Raw genomic sequence first — 20,794 nt, forward strand, 5'->3', positions numbered from 1 at the left:
CTCCTCAACATTGTCATAAAGCAAAACAAATTTTCTGGTGAAACTGTGAAATACCTAACCCCTCCCACTGGCAACCTAGTCATTCCCTCTGCCTTGGTACTCTATATAAACCTTGTTCCCACTTCCCCTCTTGGGTACTCCAGAACTTGCTGCTAGTGCCATGAGCTGCAACAACTTTGCCCTGATTAAAGATTTTCATTGTATTGTATTGACTGCTTTCATTAAAATTTCAGGTTGAAATCCTGATTGCCTCAAAAAAAAAAATTAAACTGTGCTTGATTTTTCAACCTGCTCAAAATTCAATCCACTGGGCTCTGAGACCGTGATCAGCCTGGCCTGCCCCCCTTGTAGCCTCTTCCAGGTGATCTGTTTGTACCCAGCTAGCTTATCGATGCTCATTCCCATGAAATATTTTTCAGGCTAGAACCATTTCCCACATTAGTAAAGACATAAATACCCCTTTATGTATCTGCTACATCCACAGCAAGACAAACCCCCTTTGAATGTTCAGATATAGTTGGAGAATTGTATTCAACAGATGATCTCAATGCTTGCAATAGAGAGCATTACTCTCCTCTACCGGACATTATGCTAACGTTCATGATAATCTGGGAAATGTTCTTTCTTGCCTATCCACTCTTACCTCCCTGCCAAAAGAAAGAGGATTCCATAGTTGCATTTAGATTTCTTGCCTACAGCCTGAGAAGACAGAAAACAGAAGGATCCTATATCAGGAAGTCCTAGGGTCTAGTCCTTCCCCCACACATACTCATTGTGTGATCCTGGGCAAGTAATTTAACCTTTCAGTGCTCTATGCAACTCTCAAAAAAAAGGACTTTAAGTTTTAGAGAAGGTGCTGACCTGCATTTGTAAAGGATTTTTCCTCATCTGGGAGTTCCCTATGCCAATAAAAAAGCATAGGTACAGTTTCTATCCTACCTATAGTCCTCTGGTAGCTGATTAGGAAAGGTTGGCCGTCTTACCGAATGGGCTAGACAGCTTAGCAGAAAGAAGGAAGGGAGGGAGAGAGGGAGGAAAGAGGAAAGGAAGGAAGAAGAAGGGAGGGAGGGAAGGAAGGCAGGAAGGAGGAAAAGGAAGAAGGGAGAAAAGGGAGGAAAAGAGGGATGGGAGAAGGAAAGCAGTGTGCTAAATACTTTACAAATATGAGCTCATTTCATCCTCACAGCAACCTGGAATGTAGGTGCTACTATTATCCCCATTTTGTAGTTGAGGAAACTGAGGCAGAGATTAAATGACTTGCCCAGGGTTACACAGCTAGCAAATATCTGAGGCTGGATTTGAACTCAAGTCTTCCTGACTCCAGGCCCAGTGATCTAAATATTGAACCACCCAGACAGCAAAAAATCTTGAATGTGAGAGGACTACTGTCTCCTGTCATGCTTGCATTAGAGAGGAATGAGAAGCAATGGTGTAAGATAAAAGATCATTGGACTGGAAGTGAGAGGTCAAGGTTCTAGTCCCAAATCTGTCATTAACTATCTTTATGACTTTGGGAAAGTCACACATGTCAGGTCCTCAGTTTACCTCTGTGTAAAAAGGAGGGCATGTACTAGCTAGATCAGATGTTGGCAAACCAGAGCTGGAGGCAAACCCTGCACCCCTGCCTGTTTTTGTATGGCCCTAGATTAGCCTTCAGGGTAGCTTGTCTGCCCCTCAACTCGATGGTCCTCAGCTCTAAATGTCTGGAGAAGGAAATGGCAAACACTCCAACATCTTTGTCAAGAGAACTCCAAAATGGGGTCACGAAGAGTCAGACATGACTGAACTACAGTTCTAAATGACTAGAATTCCCTGAAAAATTCAGAGAATGGGTATGGGAAAAATGCCCACTGTTTGGAAGCAAATATGAGAGAATAAAAAATGCCAAAGTGGACCAGTTAGACTAGTGGTACTGTTAGCAGGTCTCTGAAGAGGGCTCCCCCATCCTGTAGTGCAGCATGACTGGTGTTCTTTATAGTTAGAGCAGTGCTAGCTCATTTGGCTTTTAACTCTTTTCTAGGACTAGATCTCCAACACTATCTGCCTCTCCCCTCCTCCTCCCCATTCCAATGACAAAAAGAAACTCTGGGTATGAAGGACCTCCCTAAAAGACAAACAGACTTTGAATCATCTGAAAAAATGCACTTAGCATGCAAAATTGAACCTATCTGCTGCCTTAAACAGGGGGTGCTATTTTCAGTTGTATCTGACTCTTTATGACCCTATTTGGGGTTTTCTTGACAATGATACTGGAGCGGATCCCCATTTCCTTCTCAATTCATTTTACAGCCCTAAACAGGGTTATATTATAACATTTATTTGGTAATTACTAAGTTCCAGGTATAGTGTTAAAACACTGAGTTTACAAAGGCAAAACCTATTCTTGTCTTCAGGGAGCTTACATTCCTTTGAGAATATGTACCATGGAAGAATCAGGGACAAATTGAAGGTTCACTGTCAATTTTTTAATTCACTCAACAGACATTAATGTAGTACCTACATCATGCAAGGAAGGACCTACCACTATGTCCCCCTTCCTCATAGACTGAGGTGACCCTATCCCAAGAGTTCTTAATATTTTTTGTTTCATGGACTCATTGGCAGCCCACTGAAACCTATGCCCATTTGCAGAATAATAGTTTAAATAAATAAAATAGATTGCAAAGAAAATTAATTATATTGATATATAATTATCAAAAGCAAATTGTTCTGAGATTGGGTTTCCTGCTCTTGCCCAGGTTGGAAGTACAGTGGTTTTTCACAGGCCCAGTCCCATTATTCATTGCCACAGAAGTCTTGGGCTGCTCCATTTCTGACCTGGACCAGTTTGCCCCTCCTCAGGCAGCCTGATGACACTTCCCCTGTCCCAAAGGGTTCATTATATTGGTTCCAGATTAAGAAAGACACCCTATCTGAGCAGCATATGTTAGGTGCTGGAGAGGCCAATAAAAATAATGAAATAATCCCTACTCTTTAGAAACTTATAGTCCAATGGGGGGTGGGGGGGCAGAGAAGAAGAGAGGAGAGAGACACACAGAGGGAGAGAGAGAAAGAGAGAGAGAGAGACAGACAGACAGAGACAGAGACAGAGAGACAGAGACAGAGAGAGAGAAGGGAATAAGCATTGATATTGTACCTACTAAGTGCTAGGCACTGTGCAAAGGCTTTACAAGTATTTCATTTGATCCTCACGACAATCAGTAAGGTAGATATCATTATCCTCATTTTTCAGCTAAAGAAATCGAAGCAGAAGCTAAATGACTTGCCCAGTGTCACACAGTCACTAGGTGTCTGAGGCTGCATTTGAATTCCGATCTTTCAGATTGCTGGCCTAACACTTTGTAGGTAGATCTCTATATGTATGTTTATAGTTGGGGGAGATTAAGAAAAGTGGAAGATGGTGCTTGAGCTGCATCTTGTAGAAACAGAAGAATTCTATGAGGCAGAGGCAAGAGAGAATGCCTTCCAGACATGGAGGTATGCCAATGTAAATGGATGGAGACAGGAGATAGAATATCATGGGTTAGGGACAGAAAGAGGGTCAGCATGTCGGTATCACAAAGTGCAGGATGGGGGGTTCTATTTATTCACTCTGTACTCTCAAAAGGCGTAGAGGACTTTAAATATTTAATTTGTCCTAAAACTACATACTTCAAGGTTATGAGTCTACCTCCTGGATCTATCTAGTGTTTCAGTGTTTGATGAACAAATTAACTGTCTTAATCTTGTAGATTTGGCTTATATCCATTGCCCCGTGGCTTCGGCATGGTTTCTGTAAACCTAAAATAATCCTCCAGATATAGTTTCATTTAAACATTATCCTGCCAGATATATTTGTGTTTGAATAGATTATCTTCCATATTTATTTGCATTAATTCACATGTTCTCTTTTTTTATCTTTTTTCTTCCTCCCTCTTTCCTTCCCTTCTTCAGATTTCTTTGTTCTTTCCCTTCCTTTTCTTTTCCTTCCCTCCTTCACTTCCTCCCTCCTTTTTTTCCTTCTTTTCATCACTCCTTCCCTCCTTCATTCATCAGTATGGTTCACTAAACCATTTGCCTGTCCCCTTTTCATATTTTAACCAAGGATACCTTCAATAAGTGTGCAGATCATTATTCCCAGATCTAAATCCATAATCCTAAATATTGAAGGGGAAAAATAAGTTTATTTACTGAATATGCAATGAATCTTGTGGGCTAATATTGATAGAATGTGAAATCCCTGTGAACAGAGATGATTATTTTTGTCTCTCTTTGCCCAGTGCCTAGCATACAGTAGGTGCTTAGTAAATGCTTGATTAATATTCAGGGAATGCGAGTCATTATTTGGATTCCAGGCTATGACTTTATACTTAGTACCTCACTGAGGGGACTTGAGACCATTTCATTGGCCGAAGGACCTGGAGATATACAGCATATAATGTGTGTTTATGTGTATGTATATATGTGTGTTTGTGTGTGTATGTATGTATAGGTTATATATGTGTATTATACATGTATGTATATGTGTGTGTGTATACACATACAAATATTTTTAAAGTCTTCAGTCATTTTTCAGTTGTCCAATACCATTTGGGGTTTTCTTGGCAAAGATACTGGAGTAGTTTGCCATTTTCTTCTCCATCTCATTTTATAGGCTGAAGTGTGTTAGGGTCACACACTGACTGAGGCCAGATTTGAACTCAGGGAAGATGATTATTGTTGACTCCAGGGTCAGCACTTTATCCACTGTACCACCTAGCCCTTTAAAATCTTAGGGGGTTATAATTTGCTATTTTTAAGTATGGGATGGACTGTTAAGAAATAGGGTTAGGATTTTTTATTTCAAGGACCAGTGAGTGGGATTATAGAGGAGAAGATTTTGGCTGAATAAAAAGGGGGTCTTTCTGAATATTCACAGCTAAATCCACATTTCTTCAAGCATAAGGTAGATGACCAATTGTCCAAATTAGGCATTTAGGTGGTGCAACAGCTAGAACTCTGGATCTGTAGTTAGAATGGCCTGAGTTCCAACCCCACCTCAGATATTTAATAGCTGTGTTATCCGAGGCGAATGACTTCACTTCTGTCTGCCTCAATTTCCCTATCTGTAAAATTAGGAGAATAATCGCCCCTAGCCCCAGAGTTATTGTGAAGATCAAATGAGATATTTGTAAAGCACTCTGCAAACCTTAAAGCATTATAGGTTATTTTTGCTTTTGCGGTTTTTGTAGTTGGGAATGCTGAAGAGGAAAGTCATGCTTCAGGTAGGGAGAAGCATCATCTGGGGTTTCTTCCAAATAAAAAGTTCTAAGGTTCTCCAGTTCTGTAATTGACGAGGAACCCACAGAAGCAGTCCAGCTACACATCTGCCATATTTTTTATTGTACTTGTACCACGTTGCAAACAATTCCACAAAAAAAAATGCTGCAAATGTAAGCCTATGGCTGCAGAGTGCAGATTTACTCATACATGTATGTATTTACACCAAACTATCAAAAGCAAGTCAGGACAGTAGCGGCTTCCCTTTGCCCATCTAGAAAGGTCAGGATTGCTACTTAATGATGGATAATAGAACGATTCATCATTTTACATCACTTTGTAAAAACCAACATTCAAGTATTTTCTGAAAAGGAACAGTTATTGAAATTCCATTTGGATTAACCACTGAGCTTTCAGAGTTTTCCTCTCAACTCTTTAAGCGCTGAGGCCCAACCCTCACGCCCACCCCAGAGCTGTAGTTCTGGATCAGGTTTAGCACAGGACGGCACGTGGTGGGTTAACACAGTCAACCAAGTGGATGTCACCTGGAGTAAATGGTGAGACATCAGATGATGCTGCCTCTCCTTTGTGAAATTTGGTAGGTAGATCTGTGGTTTATACATATATGTGTGTGTGTATTATATACATAATACATATGTATACTTGTACATATACATATGTATATAATATACACACACACATATATAGATACCATATGCAAATACAAAATATCAAAGGCCTCCTTTCTATACAAAAAAAAAAGGACAGAATGCAACTGCCACCTATCCATTTCATCTGTCAGTGATCATAATATTTTTTTCCAACTCTTTCATATTGTTTCAGGTAACTAATTATAAGCATTGCCTTAGACTTATTTCATAATTATCTAATCTTTCTCAGAGTGTCTTTACCTACTTGGGGAACAATTATATCTCAATTCTGAATTCACTGAATTCACAAAGTGGCATACACATAGTCTCTTGCAAGACTTTTTTCTTCTTTTCCTTACTTCACTCGTAAAAACAGCAATGCTGCTTTAATTTCACTACCTCTTGGTTGTGATCGTGTTGGCAGTGTCAAAGTCATTTTCAACCACACTGTTATAACCATCTTTTTCTATACAGTCCCTAACAGCCTGGAGAACAATCCGTAGCCGTCTGTCCAGGGCCTCTAAATGTAACTGGTAGAGAATGGGAGCGATTTTGTCTTTGAGCAGAGATTCTTCCATCAAGTCACTCAGTTTGTATTCTTCCTTGGCAAGCAATTGTAGTCGCAAGTAGGTGGACTTCCTTATTCTGGAAAAGAAAGGGTAAAAAAAGTCATTCTCCAGGCCTCTGGCAGACCAGAACAGAGGATGGACACACTTCATTGGCTCTTGGGGAGTGACAGCTGGATGGGGTAATAAGGGGAAGAGGAAGAAGTGTAAAGGCAGTTTGGGTTATTATGAATAATAAAATGGTCCCCATGTATTCCAATTCTAATGATTTCAAGTTATAATTATGTAAAATATTGCAATTGGCTCCAGCCCAATGGAAATATTCAGTGCAAGTTCAAATAATGTGACCACTTTATGGGATTCATTATTCATATTCATAAGAATCTAGCTATAGCATAGGACAGCCAGGAGGCACAGTGGATGGAGCACCAGGCCCTGAAGCTGGGAATACCTGAGTGCAAATCTAGCCTCAGACACTTAGTGTGTGACCCTGGGCATGTCACTTAACCCTGTTTGCCTCAGTATCCTCATCTGTAAAATGAACTGGAGAAGGAAATGCCAGATTGGTCCAGTATCTTTGTCAAGGTCAAACGGTGTCACAAAGAGTTGGATATGACTGAAACAACAACAAAGCTATCATATATTTGACTGGCAGTCTAGGTGACCAGGGCTTTGTTCCAGAACAGGGCACTTAAAGGGTACTAGGAACAGTACCGAACTCTGCTTGGTAGCACTTTCCCTTTTATCCCCATTCTACACTTCCAGGGGCAGGGGAAGGAGGTGTACTTTCTCTCCCGCTTGCTGTGCTCCATATTCTCCCTTTTTCTCCTATTGCCCACTGCGGGGCCCTGTCCTCAGGGTACTTCTTCTTCCTTTGGTAGTTTAGAACCATTGTAGTGTTTGGGGACACATTAGCTTTGCCCTGTGGAGTAAACCATTCCCACCTAACCCCAGCTGCCTGCCACTTCCTCTAAGTACAGAAATTGGTAGCTACTACTTCGTCCTCCATCCCTGCAGGGATCCAAACTCAATTCTGCCCCTCACATCTTGTGTGACCCAGGGCAAACTGTTTTAGTAGTTGGTTTCTCCATTCTTTCATCTGTGTAGTTCAGATGATGTGGTGTGGTGGAAAGTGGATTCTGGAGATGCAGTCTAGGCTTTCCTGCTAATTACATGCATGGCCATGGCTAAACTACTTTATTTCTTTAGGGCAAAATCTGCTCATCTGACTATTGTACAGTGACAGTGTGGAACAGTGACCACAGAATCTTGGGGGACTTGGATTTGGATCTAGTTTCTTCTGCTTCTTCCTTATATGCCCTTGGATTAATCCCTTCATTTCTCTCTGGGCTGCAGTTTCCTTCTTTGCAAAATGAGGTTGGAAACAGATGGCCTTAAAAGTCTTCTGGCTCTAATCTGTGATCTTCTGGAGAAATCTTGTGAAGACATTGGCTGGTCTAGGTTGGTGGTTCTCAAAATGTAGCCTGGGAACCCTGGAGGGGCCCTGGGATCCAAACAATTTTCATAATCATATTGACATTTTATTTTTTTATATGGTGAAAAGTAACAGACATAAACAAAAGCTCTTTGAGGGGAGAAAAAAAATAAGTTTTTAAGAGTGAAAAGGAGTCCTGAGACCAAAAGGTTTCAGTATCTCTGGGCCTGGTGATGTCTGATATCACTTCTATCTAGCTCTGACATTCTCTGCTTGTCCAGTCATGGAGATGTATGTGGAAGTAGAGAAAAGTCAAGTGTGCCTGAAGTGTTGGAAAAGCTCTGCCACCCCAAAGTATGGTTCCCCTTGCAAATTTGTGAAATCCTACCATTAGTGATTCACTTCTTTGTATTGATACTTTACCTTTCCTTCCCCTCAGCCTTGCAAATCATCCGAGGAGAGTAACATGGCAGCTTTCTAATACTATGGTGCTGATGAGTTAACGTTGTTCATTCACGTCTGACTCTTCTTGTTGTGGAGATGTTTAGCAAATGCAGATGTCTGTGTGTGTGTGTGTGTGTCTGTGTGTGTATACATATGTGTGTGTATGCATATATGTATGTGTGTATATATATATATACATATATATATATATATGTATATATATATATATACACACACACACACACACACAAGTATTTTTAAAAGTCTTCAGTCATTTTGCAGTTGTGTCCAACTATTTGTGACCCTCCTTGGGGTTTTCTCAGCAAAAATATTGGAGTTGTTTGCCATTTCCTTTTCCAGCTCATTTGACAGATGAGGAAACTGAGAAAACAGGAGTTAAGTGACTTACCTGGGGTCACACAGTTAGTAGGTATCTGATGCCAGATTTGGACTCAGGAAGATGAGTCTTCCTGACTCCAGTATCCACCTAGCTGCCCATCAATGAGTTAACAGTAGAGAATAAATGAGTCTCTCCCTACCTGGGGGAAAAGACCAGGATAACCTAAAAGCCCAGGGCTTTAGGGTCTGGCAGGGGGAGGAATACAGGAAAAAGAGTTTTAAAGACTAATTCTAATTGTATCTCAAATTTATTTCCTACAGTACTGGGTGTCAATATAACATTAGCCACATTTTAGCTATTTGAAAAGGAAAATACCCAATTTTCCACCTTATTTTGCCAGCCAGGAAGGCATTTCTGAACATTTACCTATAGAGAGTACAATAATGGGAACCACTCACCACAGTTTTACGATCACAGGGCACTTTACATACATTATCTCATTTGATCTGCATAACAATGCAGTGAAGTCTATAGTATAAAAATCACCATTTTATAAAATGGAGAGACTTTAAGGATGTTTCCCAAGGACACATAGCTAGTAAGGGACAGAGTCTGACCTCATACTCAAGTCTTGTAACTCATCATCCCGTGTTCTTTGACTACCCTCCTTTTGCCTCTCTAAGATGATATCTCTCTGAGTCTAATCAAAGCAACAGTAATCTTGGCTCTCTTTTACAGGCATCATTCTGTACTCAAAGACCCCTGATATGAATGAAAGAGGACAACAGAATGCCCAGCATTAGCTGCTGGTGACTCCTCATTGAAATTATCTTGTATTTACCTTTGCGTATATTTTGCATATACTTGTGTGTGGAATGCTGTTTCCCCCAACAGAATGGGAGCTTTGTGAGGGCAGGCACTACTTTCACTTTTGCCTTTATATCCCCAGCAATTGCTTGTTGATGGAATGATAGTGGTGAATAACTGTAGATTTGTAGTGATAGCATCTGGGTTTAGTTCCTGGTTTTGCTCCCTATATAACCTTGACCAAATCACTTCCCCCAGTCTGTGCCTCATTTTCTTCCCCAAGAAAGTAGGAGTTGGATTAGATAATCTGTAAATTCTCTTCCAGCTCTGGATTCTACGAAGGCAGTATGGCACAGCAGAAGAAAATAATAGGTGAACTGGGAGTCTATGACTTGGAATTCAAATTCTGATTCTGCTACCTATCACCTGTATAACCTTGGACAAGTCACATCATCCTTTTAGGCTCCATTTTCTCATTTGTAAAATGAAAGGGTTAGATTGGATGGCCTCTTAGGGCCCCTTCCAGCTTGCAGTCTATGGTTCTAGGAACCTATGAATGGAGGGCAGTGGGCACTGGGCTATGTCACTGAGCCTCTACTATACCCCCAAGGCAAATGATACGAAATCTGAAAGTGGGCTTAGCTGCCACCCCACCACACACCAGAATCCTAAATCCCATCCCACTATATGACCTTTAGAAAAGAGTTCAGTGGTAAAGAGGAACATTTTTTGTGGCAGTAAAACAAAACACAAAACTAGAAACAAAGCAGGTGCCCATGGATTGGGAAATAGCTGAATGACCAGTGGTACTACATTGTGTATGAATAAAACATGAGTACAGCTTAAAAAAATAATTCAGGGAACCATGAAAATAACTTGTATAAACTGATATATAGCAAGAGAGCAGAGACAACTGTATATACATAATGATTACAATAATAAATGAAATGTGGGCAGTTGATTTCATATTTTAGTGTGGCAGAGAACAGATGAGGTATACAAAGAGAACAAAACGCATGTCCTTGGGGATAACTAGGTGGCATAATGGATAAACGTTGGACTTGGAAGTACGGAAGACCTGAGCTGAATATCTGCCTCAGACACTTCCTAGATATGTGACCTCAGGCACATCATCTAACCTCTCTTGGGCTCAATTCCCTCATCTCTAAAATGGGAAAAATAATAGCCCCTAATATCAAGTTATAATGACCAAATGCGATTGTATATGTAAAGTGCTTTGTAAACTGTCAAGCATCATACAAATGTTTATTATTATCATCATCATTGTTATTATACACCTTCTCTCAGTGAACTCTTAGGTGAGGAAAAGAGGAGACATTTTATTATATTACAAGCACCTATGTCACTTGGGAAGACCAGTTGTTTTGTTTTTGGTTTTTTTAAGATGAAAGAAAAATCTCTCTAGAACCATTTCCTGATGGGTCTTTACAGAATTGCTCTGATTGCTCAGAAACCATTGCTTACCAATTAAGCATAATTTTTTCTGTGATGTGGGAGATATTTGGATGGGTGGGTGCATGAGTGGGAGATAAGGGGGTTTGGGTGTATGTAGGAATCTCTGTAAAAAGGTGATTTCTCCCAACCCAACCCAACGAAAACTTGGCTTCTTTTTGACTGGTTTAAAGCTGCTTTAAGTAGGGGTTAGCTTTAAATGGGTCACCTTGAAGAGCTTATTACCACTCCCAGCCACAAGTCTACCCAGGCATCCAACTGCCTCCTTGGTCTTCTTACCTAGGAAAAAGATCACTTGAGAGACAAAGGGATCTCTTGCTAATATCTCAGAATTCAGGAGATGGAATTTCTAGTCCCAGCTTGGACACTAACATATTGTGAGATCTTCAGCAATTAATCAGTCAGTCAATTGACAAACATTGATAAAGCACTCTTTATATGCCATGTATTCTGCAAGGTGCTAGGATATAAATACGGAAAACAAAATAATCCCTATTCTTTTTGGACTGATGTTTTTCCTTATCCATAAAATAAGAGCACTGGATTATACAATCGCTTAAGTCTCATCTAGTCCTAAAATTCAATGATTCTGACTAAACCACTTCTTTGAAAACAATGAATGAATAACTGAAAATTTTCAAATAAGCAGTTATTTGCATTTGACTGCTCTTTTTCTCAAAACGACAGGCTGTTGTGTTCAGATGTAACCTAATACAGTACCTGTCGCATCTCTCTCTTTTCTTGTGGTCAGAGGAGTAGTCAGTGCTAATTCTCTTTGGAGTAATTTCAATTGGGTGTGAATTGAAGCAGTGCAGAGGACAGCCCCACAAGTGGGCAGAGTTAGATAGAAGTCCATTAGGCCTTAAAAAGTCTGGCCCTCATTCCCTGTGGGATCTGATGGTGAGGAAGGTGAACCCAAGGAGAGGAAAATCACAAGAATGGGACCCTGGAGATGGTTATGCTCTGTGTGGTAATAATGCTACACGGAAGACCAAGGAGCTCAAGAGGCATGAGGACCCTGGGTGCTGAGGGAAGGATATATACCCTTCACAGGGAGCAAACATGCTTTCCCACCAAATGCTGGTGACATGGGCAAAGCCCCATTTGCCCTGGACTATTTACAGCCCTGCTTATCATGCAGTGGTTGGAAGATTAGCTGATTTAATTTCAAGCCTTAAATTTTCAGGACTGTTTATACTGATAATTGATGAAGAAAGGAATTCATTAACAACTGGGAGTAACCACAAAGGAACTCACCTGCAGCATTGATTTAAAGGCACCAAAATGGAGAGCTCATCATGGGAGTATTTTCCAAACCTATTTTTAAGCAAGAAATATATTACATATATATAGTCACATTGGAAGTCACAGAATGTCAAGGATGCATTTATGTACGTTCTATAAAACACACCGACACAAGAGAAACCCATCATTATGCTAGAGCTGACTGGAGTTTTGTTGAGTTGACAAGACCAGAAAAAGAAAGGGCACAGATGAATGAACAGAGTTGTTGGGTAAAGATGAATATTGAGGGAGATATGAACTGTCAAAGAGTTTACTGTATAGCATAATTACAGTAACAGTTCATTTATCCAGTTTTACCATGGAATGGGATATTGTACATAAATGAATTTTTCAGATAACTGGAGCTTTAAGTTTTGTGTATCCAGCATTTCTCATTTTACCTATTTGGGTGGGGAAGCTTTCTAAAACAGCTGGTATCACAGTTTCTTGGATCTTAAACAGAGCTCAGTGAACATAATTTAATATTTTAAGGGGTTGAAGCAACTAGATGGGAGTCGAGAAGTCCTGAGTTTGAATCTTGCCTGAGACCTTACTAGCTGTGTGTGGACAAGTCATTCAACCTGTCTGTCTCAGTTTCTACATCTGTAAAATGAGGATAATATCACCTACCTCCCAAGGTTATTGTGAGGATCAAATGAGAGAATTATTTGTAAAGTACTTAGCACAGTGCCTGACGCACAGTAAGTGCTTAACAAATTTTTGTCCCCCACCCTTTATTGATGACTCAGGATTACCAATATAAAAATAATCCAGAGATGTCCACAGAGATGACCACTAATAATAGTAATAAGAGTTAACATATATACATATGTATGTACATATATATATGTGTATATATTATTATTAACTCATTAGATATTAATGCAAATAAGGTACTATTTGACCCTGTACTAAATGGCCCCAGCCTATTGGTGAGCTACAAATCCTTCCATCTCGTCTCTGCTGTCAGATGTCACTTTTATCCTACAGTTATCTTTGTACTTTCAAAGGGTAATTTATTTTGCATTTAATTCTTTTTGAAAATTTATTTTCAATTTGACATGCAATTCTAAGTCAATGGGCCTGAATGGCTCAGTGCCTCTCTTAAAAGGTCAGGTCCATGGACATTGTGACAGATTTCTCTCCACTCTCATTTATTTTCTTAACAGGCCTCTTTTGCTTCTTTTCACTTATAAGCAGGCTACCAGATGTTTGAGGTTTTGGGAAGGTGAATATACAGATGGACAGAGATGTTACAATTCTATCATTTTATCTAGAAGAACAAAGACCCCTTACCCTCTTCCATTGTCTAAGTGAATAATAAATGTTTCATTGCCAAATTTTTCAAAGGTCTCATAGTGATGTCGATCCATGTTTCCTGCAGAGGGAACCAGAAAGAGCTTTGAATCTTGGATGTTGAAAATTCAAGGATGTAAAATAAGAGATGTCAGCTTCTTGAACAGAGTAGGATATTTCTTATGCCCCTCATGTACAGCCTCTAAGTCCTACCAACTAAAATAAAAACAATAAATCTTGGGTGCCTGCTCAGACCGTAAGACCTATTTCACAGAAATAACAAGCTGTAGCATTATGCTCTGTGATTTTTAACAATGTATCTGTGTTAATATTTGATGGTTTTAATCTATTTTGTTACTCATGTAGGTCTGCATTCCATAAAATTTATGGCTCGTATACTCACGCTGTGTATCAAAAATTGCTTGGTTACACATGGCCCTCCCGATAATTTGAGTTCTTTTTATAGTTAATTTAACAGGATCAGACACATACCCATTAGGAAATCAAAAATGGTCATGTCCATTATATCCAAAATGCGGTTGCTATTGTATGGTGGCGTCTGCTTCACCTCTTCACAGTAATCAGGGTCCACTTCCCATCTGAAAGGAACAACTGGCATGAAGGCAGTTCTCATCTTAATAATGAGCCAATTTATTTTAAGGACAATTGAAAATTCAATGAATCGGCTTTGAGGGGCTGCTTATTGAGAGAAAACTAAAACAGGGAAATGACCTCAAACTGCAGTAGGTAATATTAAGAGTCAAACCTAAGTACGAAAGATCTTTCTACCTACCTGTAAGAAAAGCAGTTACTGCCAAGACAAACCCAGGGATTATATAAACACAACTACAAAACATTTTGCACACAAATAAAGTCATATCTAAGCAAAAATTGGAGAAATATTAATTGCTCATGAGTAGACTGAACCAATATAATAAAAAAGACAATTCTACCTAAGTTAATTTACTTATTCAGTACCATAGCAATCAAACTACCAAAGAATTATTTTATAGAGCTAGAAAAAAATAGTAAGAAAATTCACCTGGATGAAACAAAGATCAAGAATATCAAGGGAATCAATGAAAAAAAAGTGAAGGAAGGCTGCCTAGTAGCTCCATAATTCAAACAATATTAGACAGTGGTAATCATCAAAACAATTTGGTACTGGCCAAAAACTAGAATGGTTGATCAGTGGAATAGACTAGGAACACAATACATAGTAGTAAACAACTACAGCTTAATAACCCCACCAATTCATGCTTTGGGGCTTAAGAACCCAATATCTGACAAAAATTGCTAGGAAAACTGGAAAACAGCTTGGCAGAAACTAAGCAAAGACCAGCATCTCACGCTGTATACCAGGATGAGGTCAAAATGGATAAATAACTTAGATATAGAGGGTGATGTCATAAGTAAAGTAGGGGAGCATGGAAAAATGTATTTGTCAGAGCTATAGATAACATAAGAGTTTATGATCAAACAAGAGATAGAGAATATCACAGCATATAAAATGGATAATTTTGATTCCATGCAATTAAAAAGCTTCTGCACAAACAAAACAAATGCAGTCAAAATTAGAAGGAAAATAGAAAAGTGGGGAAACTTTTTATAGCAAGTTTCTCTAATAAGGCTTCATGTATCAGATATATAGGGGAGTGAACCAAATTTATAAAAATGAAAGCCATTTCCAGTTTTAAATGGTCAAAGGATATGAGCAGGCCGTTTTCAGAAGAAACCAAAGCTATCAATAGTTACTTGAAAAAATGCTCTAAATCACTACCAATTAGAAAAATGAAAATTAACATAACTCTGAGATACCTCACACCTATCAGATTGACTAACATGACACTAAAGAACTATGACAAATGTTCGATTGGATGTAGAAAAACTGGGATACCCATGCACTATTGGTAGAGTTGTGAACTAGAGTCCATTCATTCTGAGGAACAATTTGGAATTACACCCAAAGAGCTATAAAACTATGCATACCTTTTGACCCAGTAATACCACTATTATGTCTGTATCTCAAAGAGATCAAAGACAAGGGGAAAAAAATCTATATGTACAAAAATAGCACCTTTTTTGTAGTGGCAAAGAACTGGAAATTGAGGGGATGCCCATCAATTGGAGAATGGTTAAAGAAGATGTGGTATCTAATTGTGATGGAATACTATTGTGTAAATAACAAGAGGGTGGTTTCAGAAAAACCTGGGAAGACTTATCTGAACTGACGCAAAGTGAAGCGAACAGAACCAGGACAACATCATTCACAGTAACACCAATATTTTAAGGATGATCAGCTGTGAAAGACTTAGTTACTGTGATCAAGACAATGACCTAAGACAATTCCAAATGCTGTTCACCTCTAGAGAGAGAAATGGTGAACTCTGAAACCAGTTTGAAGCATAATTGTTTTTACCCTCTTTATTGTTATCATTTCAGTTTGCTTGTGTTTTTTTTTTTTTTTGGTCACAACATAGCTAATACGGAAATATCTTACATGACTTCATATGTGTAATCTACATCAAATTGCTTGCCTTCTCAAGGAGGGAGTTAGGGAGGGAGAAAATTTGGAACTCAAATGTTAAAAAAAAATGGTTGTTAAATTATTTTTACATGTAATTGGGAAATAGTGAAATGAATACAATGAATGATAATAATGATAATAAAGAATAGCCATCACTCAGATAAATTACCAAATAATAGTGTGGTAAGTTCCTTGTGAATAAAGAAAATGACATTTTTCAAAGATAGTTTTGGTACCATCTTTCAAGAAAGATCCAACTCACTCCACTGAGAATAGGAGGGTAGAAAAAAATCACTTGTGAATATTTTCTTTAGTCATATGGTTCCATGCTTTGGAAGGAGATACTCATCCAAAATCAAGGCTGTGCCATGACTATATTTCCTAACTCTCCTTACTTTTGGTCAAGGAGTTGCATTCTCTCTACACAGTTCTCCTTTAGTTCCCAGTTATGCAAGCAACATATTCATAGGGAGCCTAGCTTGTGGCAAAGACACACGCGCGCACGCACACACACACACACACACACACACACACACACACACACACACACACACACACACACACACACACACACACCGCTCTGTTCAAAAGCACTACCAATTTTATGGACTTAAATCAGTAATATCATCTATTGGGCTCAGGACAATGAGTAGAAAACTTCAGTGAGAGGAGTATTTAGAGCCCACCTTTGTAGGAAAAAGTGAGGTAACTGGGAGACCTTGGTAAATAGGCGACAGACAGCCTTATAGGGAAGTGCATAGCTCTCCCCAGTGACCTATTGCATGAAATTCTACCATTACTTACTTTTTCCTTTAGTTTAGTACTGGTTTTTCCCTGAGGATCCTGTATCCCTGGAACACATTAACTACTTAGCACCCATGTGTGAATTGATTATTTCCCTTTTTTTACAGAGAAAAGAACTGCAGAATATGAGGAGAGATATCTTATCTCTGTATATTGGGGGGGGGTGCAGCGCATGTGTGGGAGAATACAGAGGTAGGGTTAAAGTGAATGAAGGCACCCATAGGGGGTGGAGAGGGAATAGATTCAGAAAACAAAGGTGGGGAGTACTGAAAATAATCTCATCAACTTCCTAGGTTTCTCTCTGGTTCTAACGAGTGAAAAGGTACAAAAAAGGCTTTTCTCCTTTCTGTTCCCCAAAGGAATTTTTCCAGGCCCAAAGCATCTCTCTTATTTCATTATAAATACTACTAAAACAAAGTCTTCCTATAGAAAAGTTTTTTGATGTCCCAATTGAAGGCTCACTTATTTTAAGTAATATGGTAAATAAAGCCTCATTAATTTGGACTATAATAACTTAAATTTCAGGCCTAGCTTGAAGTTTACCTCTGTACCATCTGTAAAGACAGAGTCTGTTAAACAAGTATAGGTATAATATAACCAAGACGACAAGGGTCATGTTTAACCTACAAGTTTAACCTACCAATTGTCAACACCCACTTACTCAGAAAAACTAATGAGCTAATCCCAACTAACCCTCATCTATGCAGCAAATAGAATAGGTTGATGGATCTAGAATAGAACAAGACCTTAGAAGTTTTCTAGTCCACTTCCTTAATTTGACAACTGTGGAAACTGAGGCCTAGGAATGTTAAGGGACCTGTTTTCTATAGTCAAATGGGTAGTAAGAGGCTGAGCCAAGATTCAAGTTCCAGTCCCAGGTGGCTCTGGGATTAGTTTTCTTCCCAATGTAATGGACAGCCTCCCCAGCTTCCATCGTTTTTGCTAGGTTGCTTAAGTTCCTATTCATAGCATGCATGAAAGGGGACTGGTGGCCTCTAGGGCTCCTTGAGCAGGGCTTCTTAACCTGGGGCAAATTATTTAATATTTTGATAGATGTGTTTCAATGTAATTGGTTTCCTTTGTGAGCTTATGTATTTTGTTTTTATGCATTTAAAAATATTCTTTTAAGAAGAGGTCTATGGATTTCACCAGGCTGCCAATGGCACAAAAAATGTTACCAAGGCTCTGCTCTAGAGATATGATCCTAAATCATTATCTATACCTGTATTTCATTAAAAAAAATTTTGGAATTCTTCTATTCCATGAATTTAAATTTGCCTCACCCTTTCCTTCTGTCATCTCTTTTCAATATGAATTAGTAAGGTTGACTTCAAAATGAAAAATCCTTTTACCAAAAAAAAAAAAAAAAAGAAGAAGAAGAGGGAGGAGAGGAGAGAAAGAGAGGAGAGGAGAGAGGGAGAGAGGGAGGGAGGGAGGGAGGGAAGGAAGGAGGGAGAGAGAGAGAGAAAGAGGGAGAGAGAGAGAGGGAAAGAGAGAGGGAGAGAGGAGGAGAGGGGGGGAGAGGGGAAGGGAGAGGAGAGAGGTTGCAGTGGGCAGTGAGTCTTTCACAACCTTTCTGGAGTCCAGTCCCCAGCCTTGGGTGCCCCCCTGCCTGAGATGAGAGCCGTTTTCTGCTTGCTGCCCCCACAGCTGGCACAAGGGCCTGACTCACTCTGCTTTCTTGCGTTTGTGGTATGAGCGTCTCCATGGATTCCGCCACGTCTTCCTCTTGGCCAGGGACAGGTCGGGCAGGAAGGCTGCGAGGGACCCTTCGATCTGATCGGGCTTCCCACACAGAGCGTGTTCCGTGGAGCAGTAATATGAACACTCCCCGTAGAAACAGATGTTGTTGGCTGATGGGAAAGAGACAACCCGCTAATGTAAAAAGAATCCACAGAAATAAACACACATAAAAAACCGACAAGAACCAATTCAATAACTTTCTACTAGGAAGAAGCAGCGGGTGTAGTGGAGAGACTGCTGGACTTCGAATTCAAGGAGCTGGGAGTCTAAATCTCACCTCTGACACTTATTGGCTGCATGATCCCCTGTGAGTTACTTCATATCCAACCTAGACCCTCAGTTTCTTGGTAAAATGGGTATACAATCTGTAGTAGTCACTCCATGAGGTTGCTATGGGGATCAAATGAGTGAATCCGAACCCCTTTCAAATCTTAAAAAAAAACTACAAAAAGAGTCTCAAAAGTGACGGTATAACTTAATCACAGTCACAGCTTCCAATTGCACTAAGACTTTTGGGACACCCTGCATGAATGCCAGTGTCTATTGTAACTCAGGTAAGAGAATTACACTGAGGCGAAACAAACACCTCATTTTCTTTTCACTGAGCTTTTGTGAAGCGGGAGCAATGACCACATGTTCCCTTCATCCTTCCTTGGAACTTTGGGACTTCTCAGTACTGAGCTCCAAGAATGCAACATAAAAATTCTCCGGAAAGCTTGGTTTCCACATAAACCAATTCTCTAAGGATCACAGGAAGTTTCAGAGCTAAAGGGGACCTGAAAAACAATCTAGTCCGATCTTCTGATTTTACAGATTGGACAACTGAAGCCCAGAGACATGAGATCACTTGTTCAAAGTCACACAGCTTGTTAACAGCCCGCAATTTTATAAAAATAGGCCATATCCATCAATGAGCCAAGTCTTCTTAGGACAGAGCCATACATACCAACTAACTTGTTTATTCAGATCAAAACCTTGTAAGACATTGGGTTTCATTGTACACACCCACACCCACACGTATATATACTCATATATATGTGTATATATATACAAATATGTACATATACTGGATTCAGTGATCTGGATAATTCCACTCAACTCTTTTTTCTGAAAGCAATTGGGGTTAAGTGACTTGCTCAGGGTCACACATCTAGTAAGTATGATTCATACTGGATTTGAACTCAGGTTCTCACGACTCCAAAACTGGTGCTCACTCTTTATTAACAAAGAACTTATAGGTAGATGATTTCTCTGGATTGCTTAAGAGTCTCTTACTGGCCTGACAGAAGGAATGACTATCCTTCCTCAAAAGTCTGGCATGAATGGGCTCAGACTTGATTGTGTTTTGTGCATTCTTTTGAAAGGGGCTGGCTCAGCACACATCTGTTCTTACTCATTTCATTTCTTTCCAGCTCAGTAAGACAAGAAGAAGAGAGTTCAACTTATTGTCTACCTTTCCAACAACATTTTACAAACTGAGCTCTAAGTTCTAGACAAATTGGACAACTAGCTGTTCCCTAGAAGAGATAACCCATCTTGTGCCTCTTGCCTGTGTCTGGTATGGACTCCAACCTCATCTCTGCTTCTCAGGAAACTTGTCTTCCTTTAAGGCTTTGGTTAGAGCCTTCATGAGCTATCTCTAACCCTCCAAGTGGTTAGAACTTCCCCCTCCTCAATTCTCCTTGAAATGTCCTTTTATGCTTTTTCTATCACTCACCCTGTACAGTATCAACTCCGTGAGGACTATATTTATCCATTTTAATCTTTGAATCCCTACTTAGCACAGTGTATTACATAGAGTAGTCTAAGAAATATTTCTTGAATTGGTGAAAGTATAGAACACACTTGGGGACATTTGCCATAAGTAGAGGTTTGATTTTAAAAAAACAAACCCACAAAGATTCTTTTTCATGATTCTACATGAATAGTTTTCCTAATTCAAACCACCTTAAAAAAGTTTGTGGTGTGATGGAAAGGACAATGGATTATGAATAGTGTTCCGGTCCCAGTCTAACACCTGACTTGTCAAAACTCTGGTTTTTAGAAACCTCAGTGGCTCCCTATCACTTCTAGGATGAAACACAGACATCCCTGGTTTGTCTTTAAATTCCCTTAAAGTCTGGCTCTAAAGCTGTCTTTTGAGGATGACTTCATATCACTCTCCACCATGTATTCTATATTATATCC

The 20,794-nt window shown here is 39.5% G+C and overlaps 1 protein-coding gene across 1 annotated transcript in view; it reads right to left on the reverse strand.

Moving 5' to 3' along the window:
* Window positions 1-5,338: 5,338 nt before the first annotated feature.
* Window positions 5,339-20,794, reverse strand: part of FAM20C (FAM20C golgi associated secretory pathway kinase) — a 146,050-nt gene continuing 130,594 nt past the window's right edge. Inside the window, exons 6-10 of the mRNA XM_072597805.1 lie at window positions 18,537-18,717; window positions 14,026-14,132; window positions 13,534-13,615; window positions 12,211-12,270; window positions 5,339-6,533 (exon numbers count right to left, since the gene is read on the reverse strand). Coding sequence (XP_072453906.1) covers window positions 6,284-6,533; window positions 12,211-12,270; window positions 13,534-13,615; window positions 14,026-14,132; window positions 18,537-18,717 — 680 coding nt within the window. The 3' untranslated portion in view covers window positions 5,339-6,283. The remainder of the gene's footprint in view (window positions 6,534-12,210; window positions 12,271-13,533; window positions 13,616-14,025; window positions 14,133-18,536; window positions 18,718-20,794) is intronic.

The sequence above is a fragment of the Notamacropus eugenii genome, chromosome 3 (assembly GCF_028372415.1).
Source record: "Notamacropus eugenii isolate mMacEug1 chromosome 3, mMacEug1.pri_v2, whole genome shotgun sequence".
Classification (NCBI taxonomy): Eukaryota; Metazoa; Chordata; class Mammalia; order Diprotodontia; family Macropodidae; genus Notamacropus; species Notamacropus eugenii.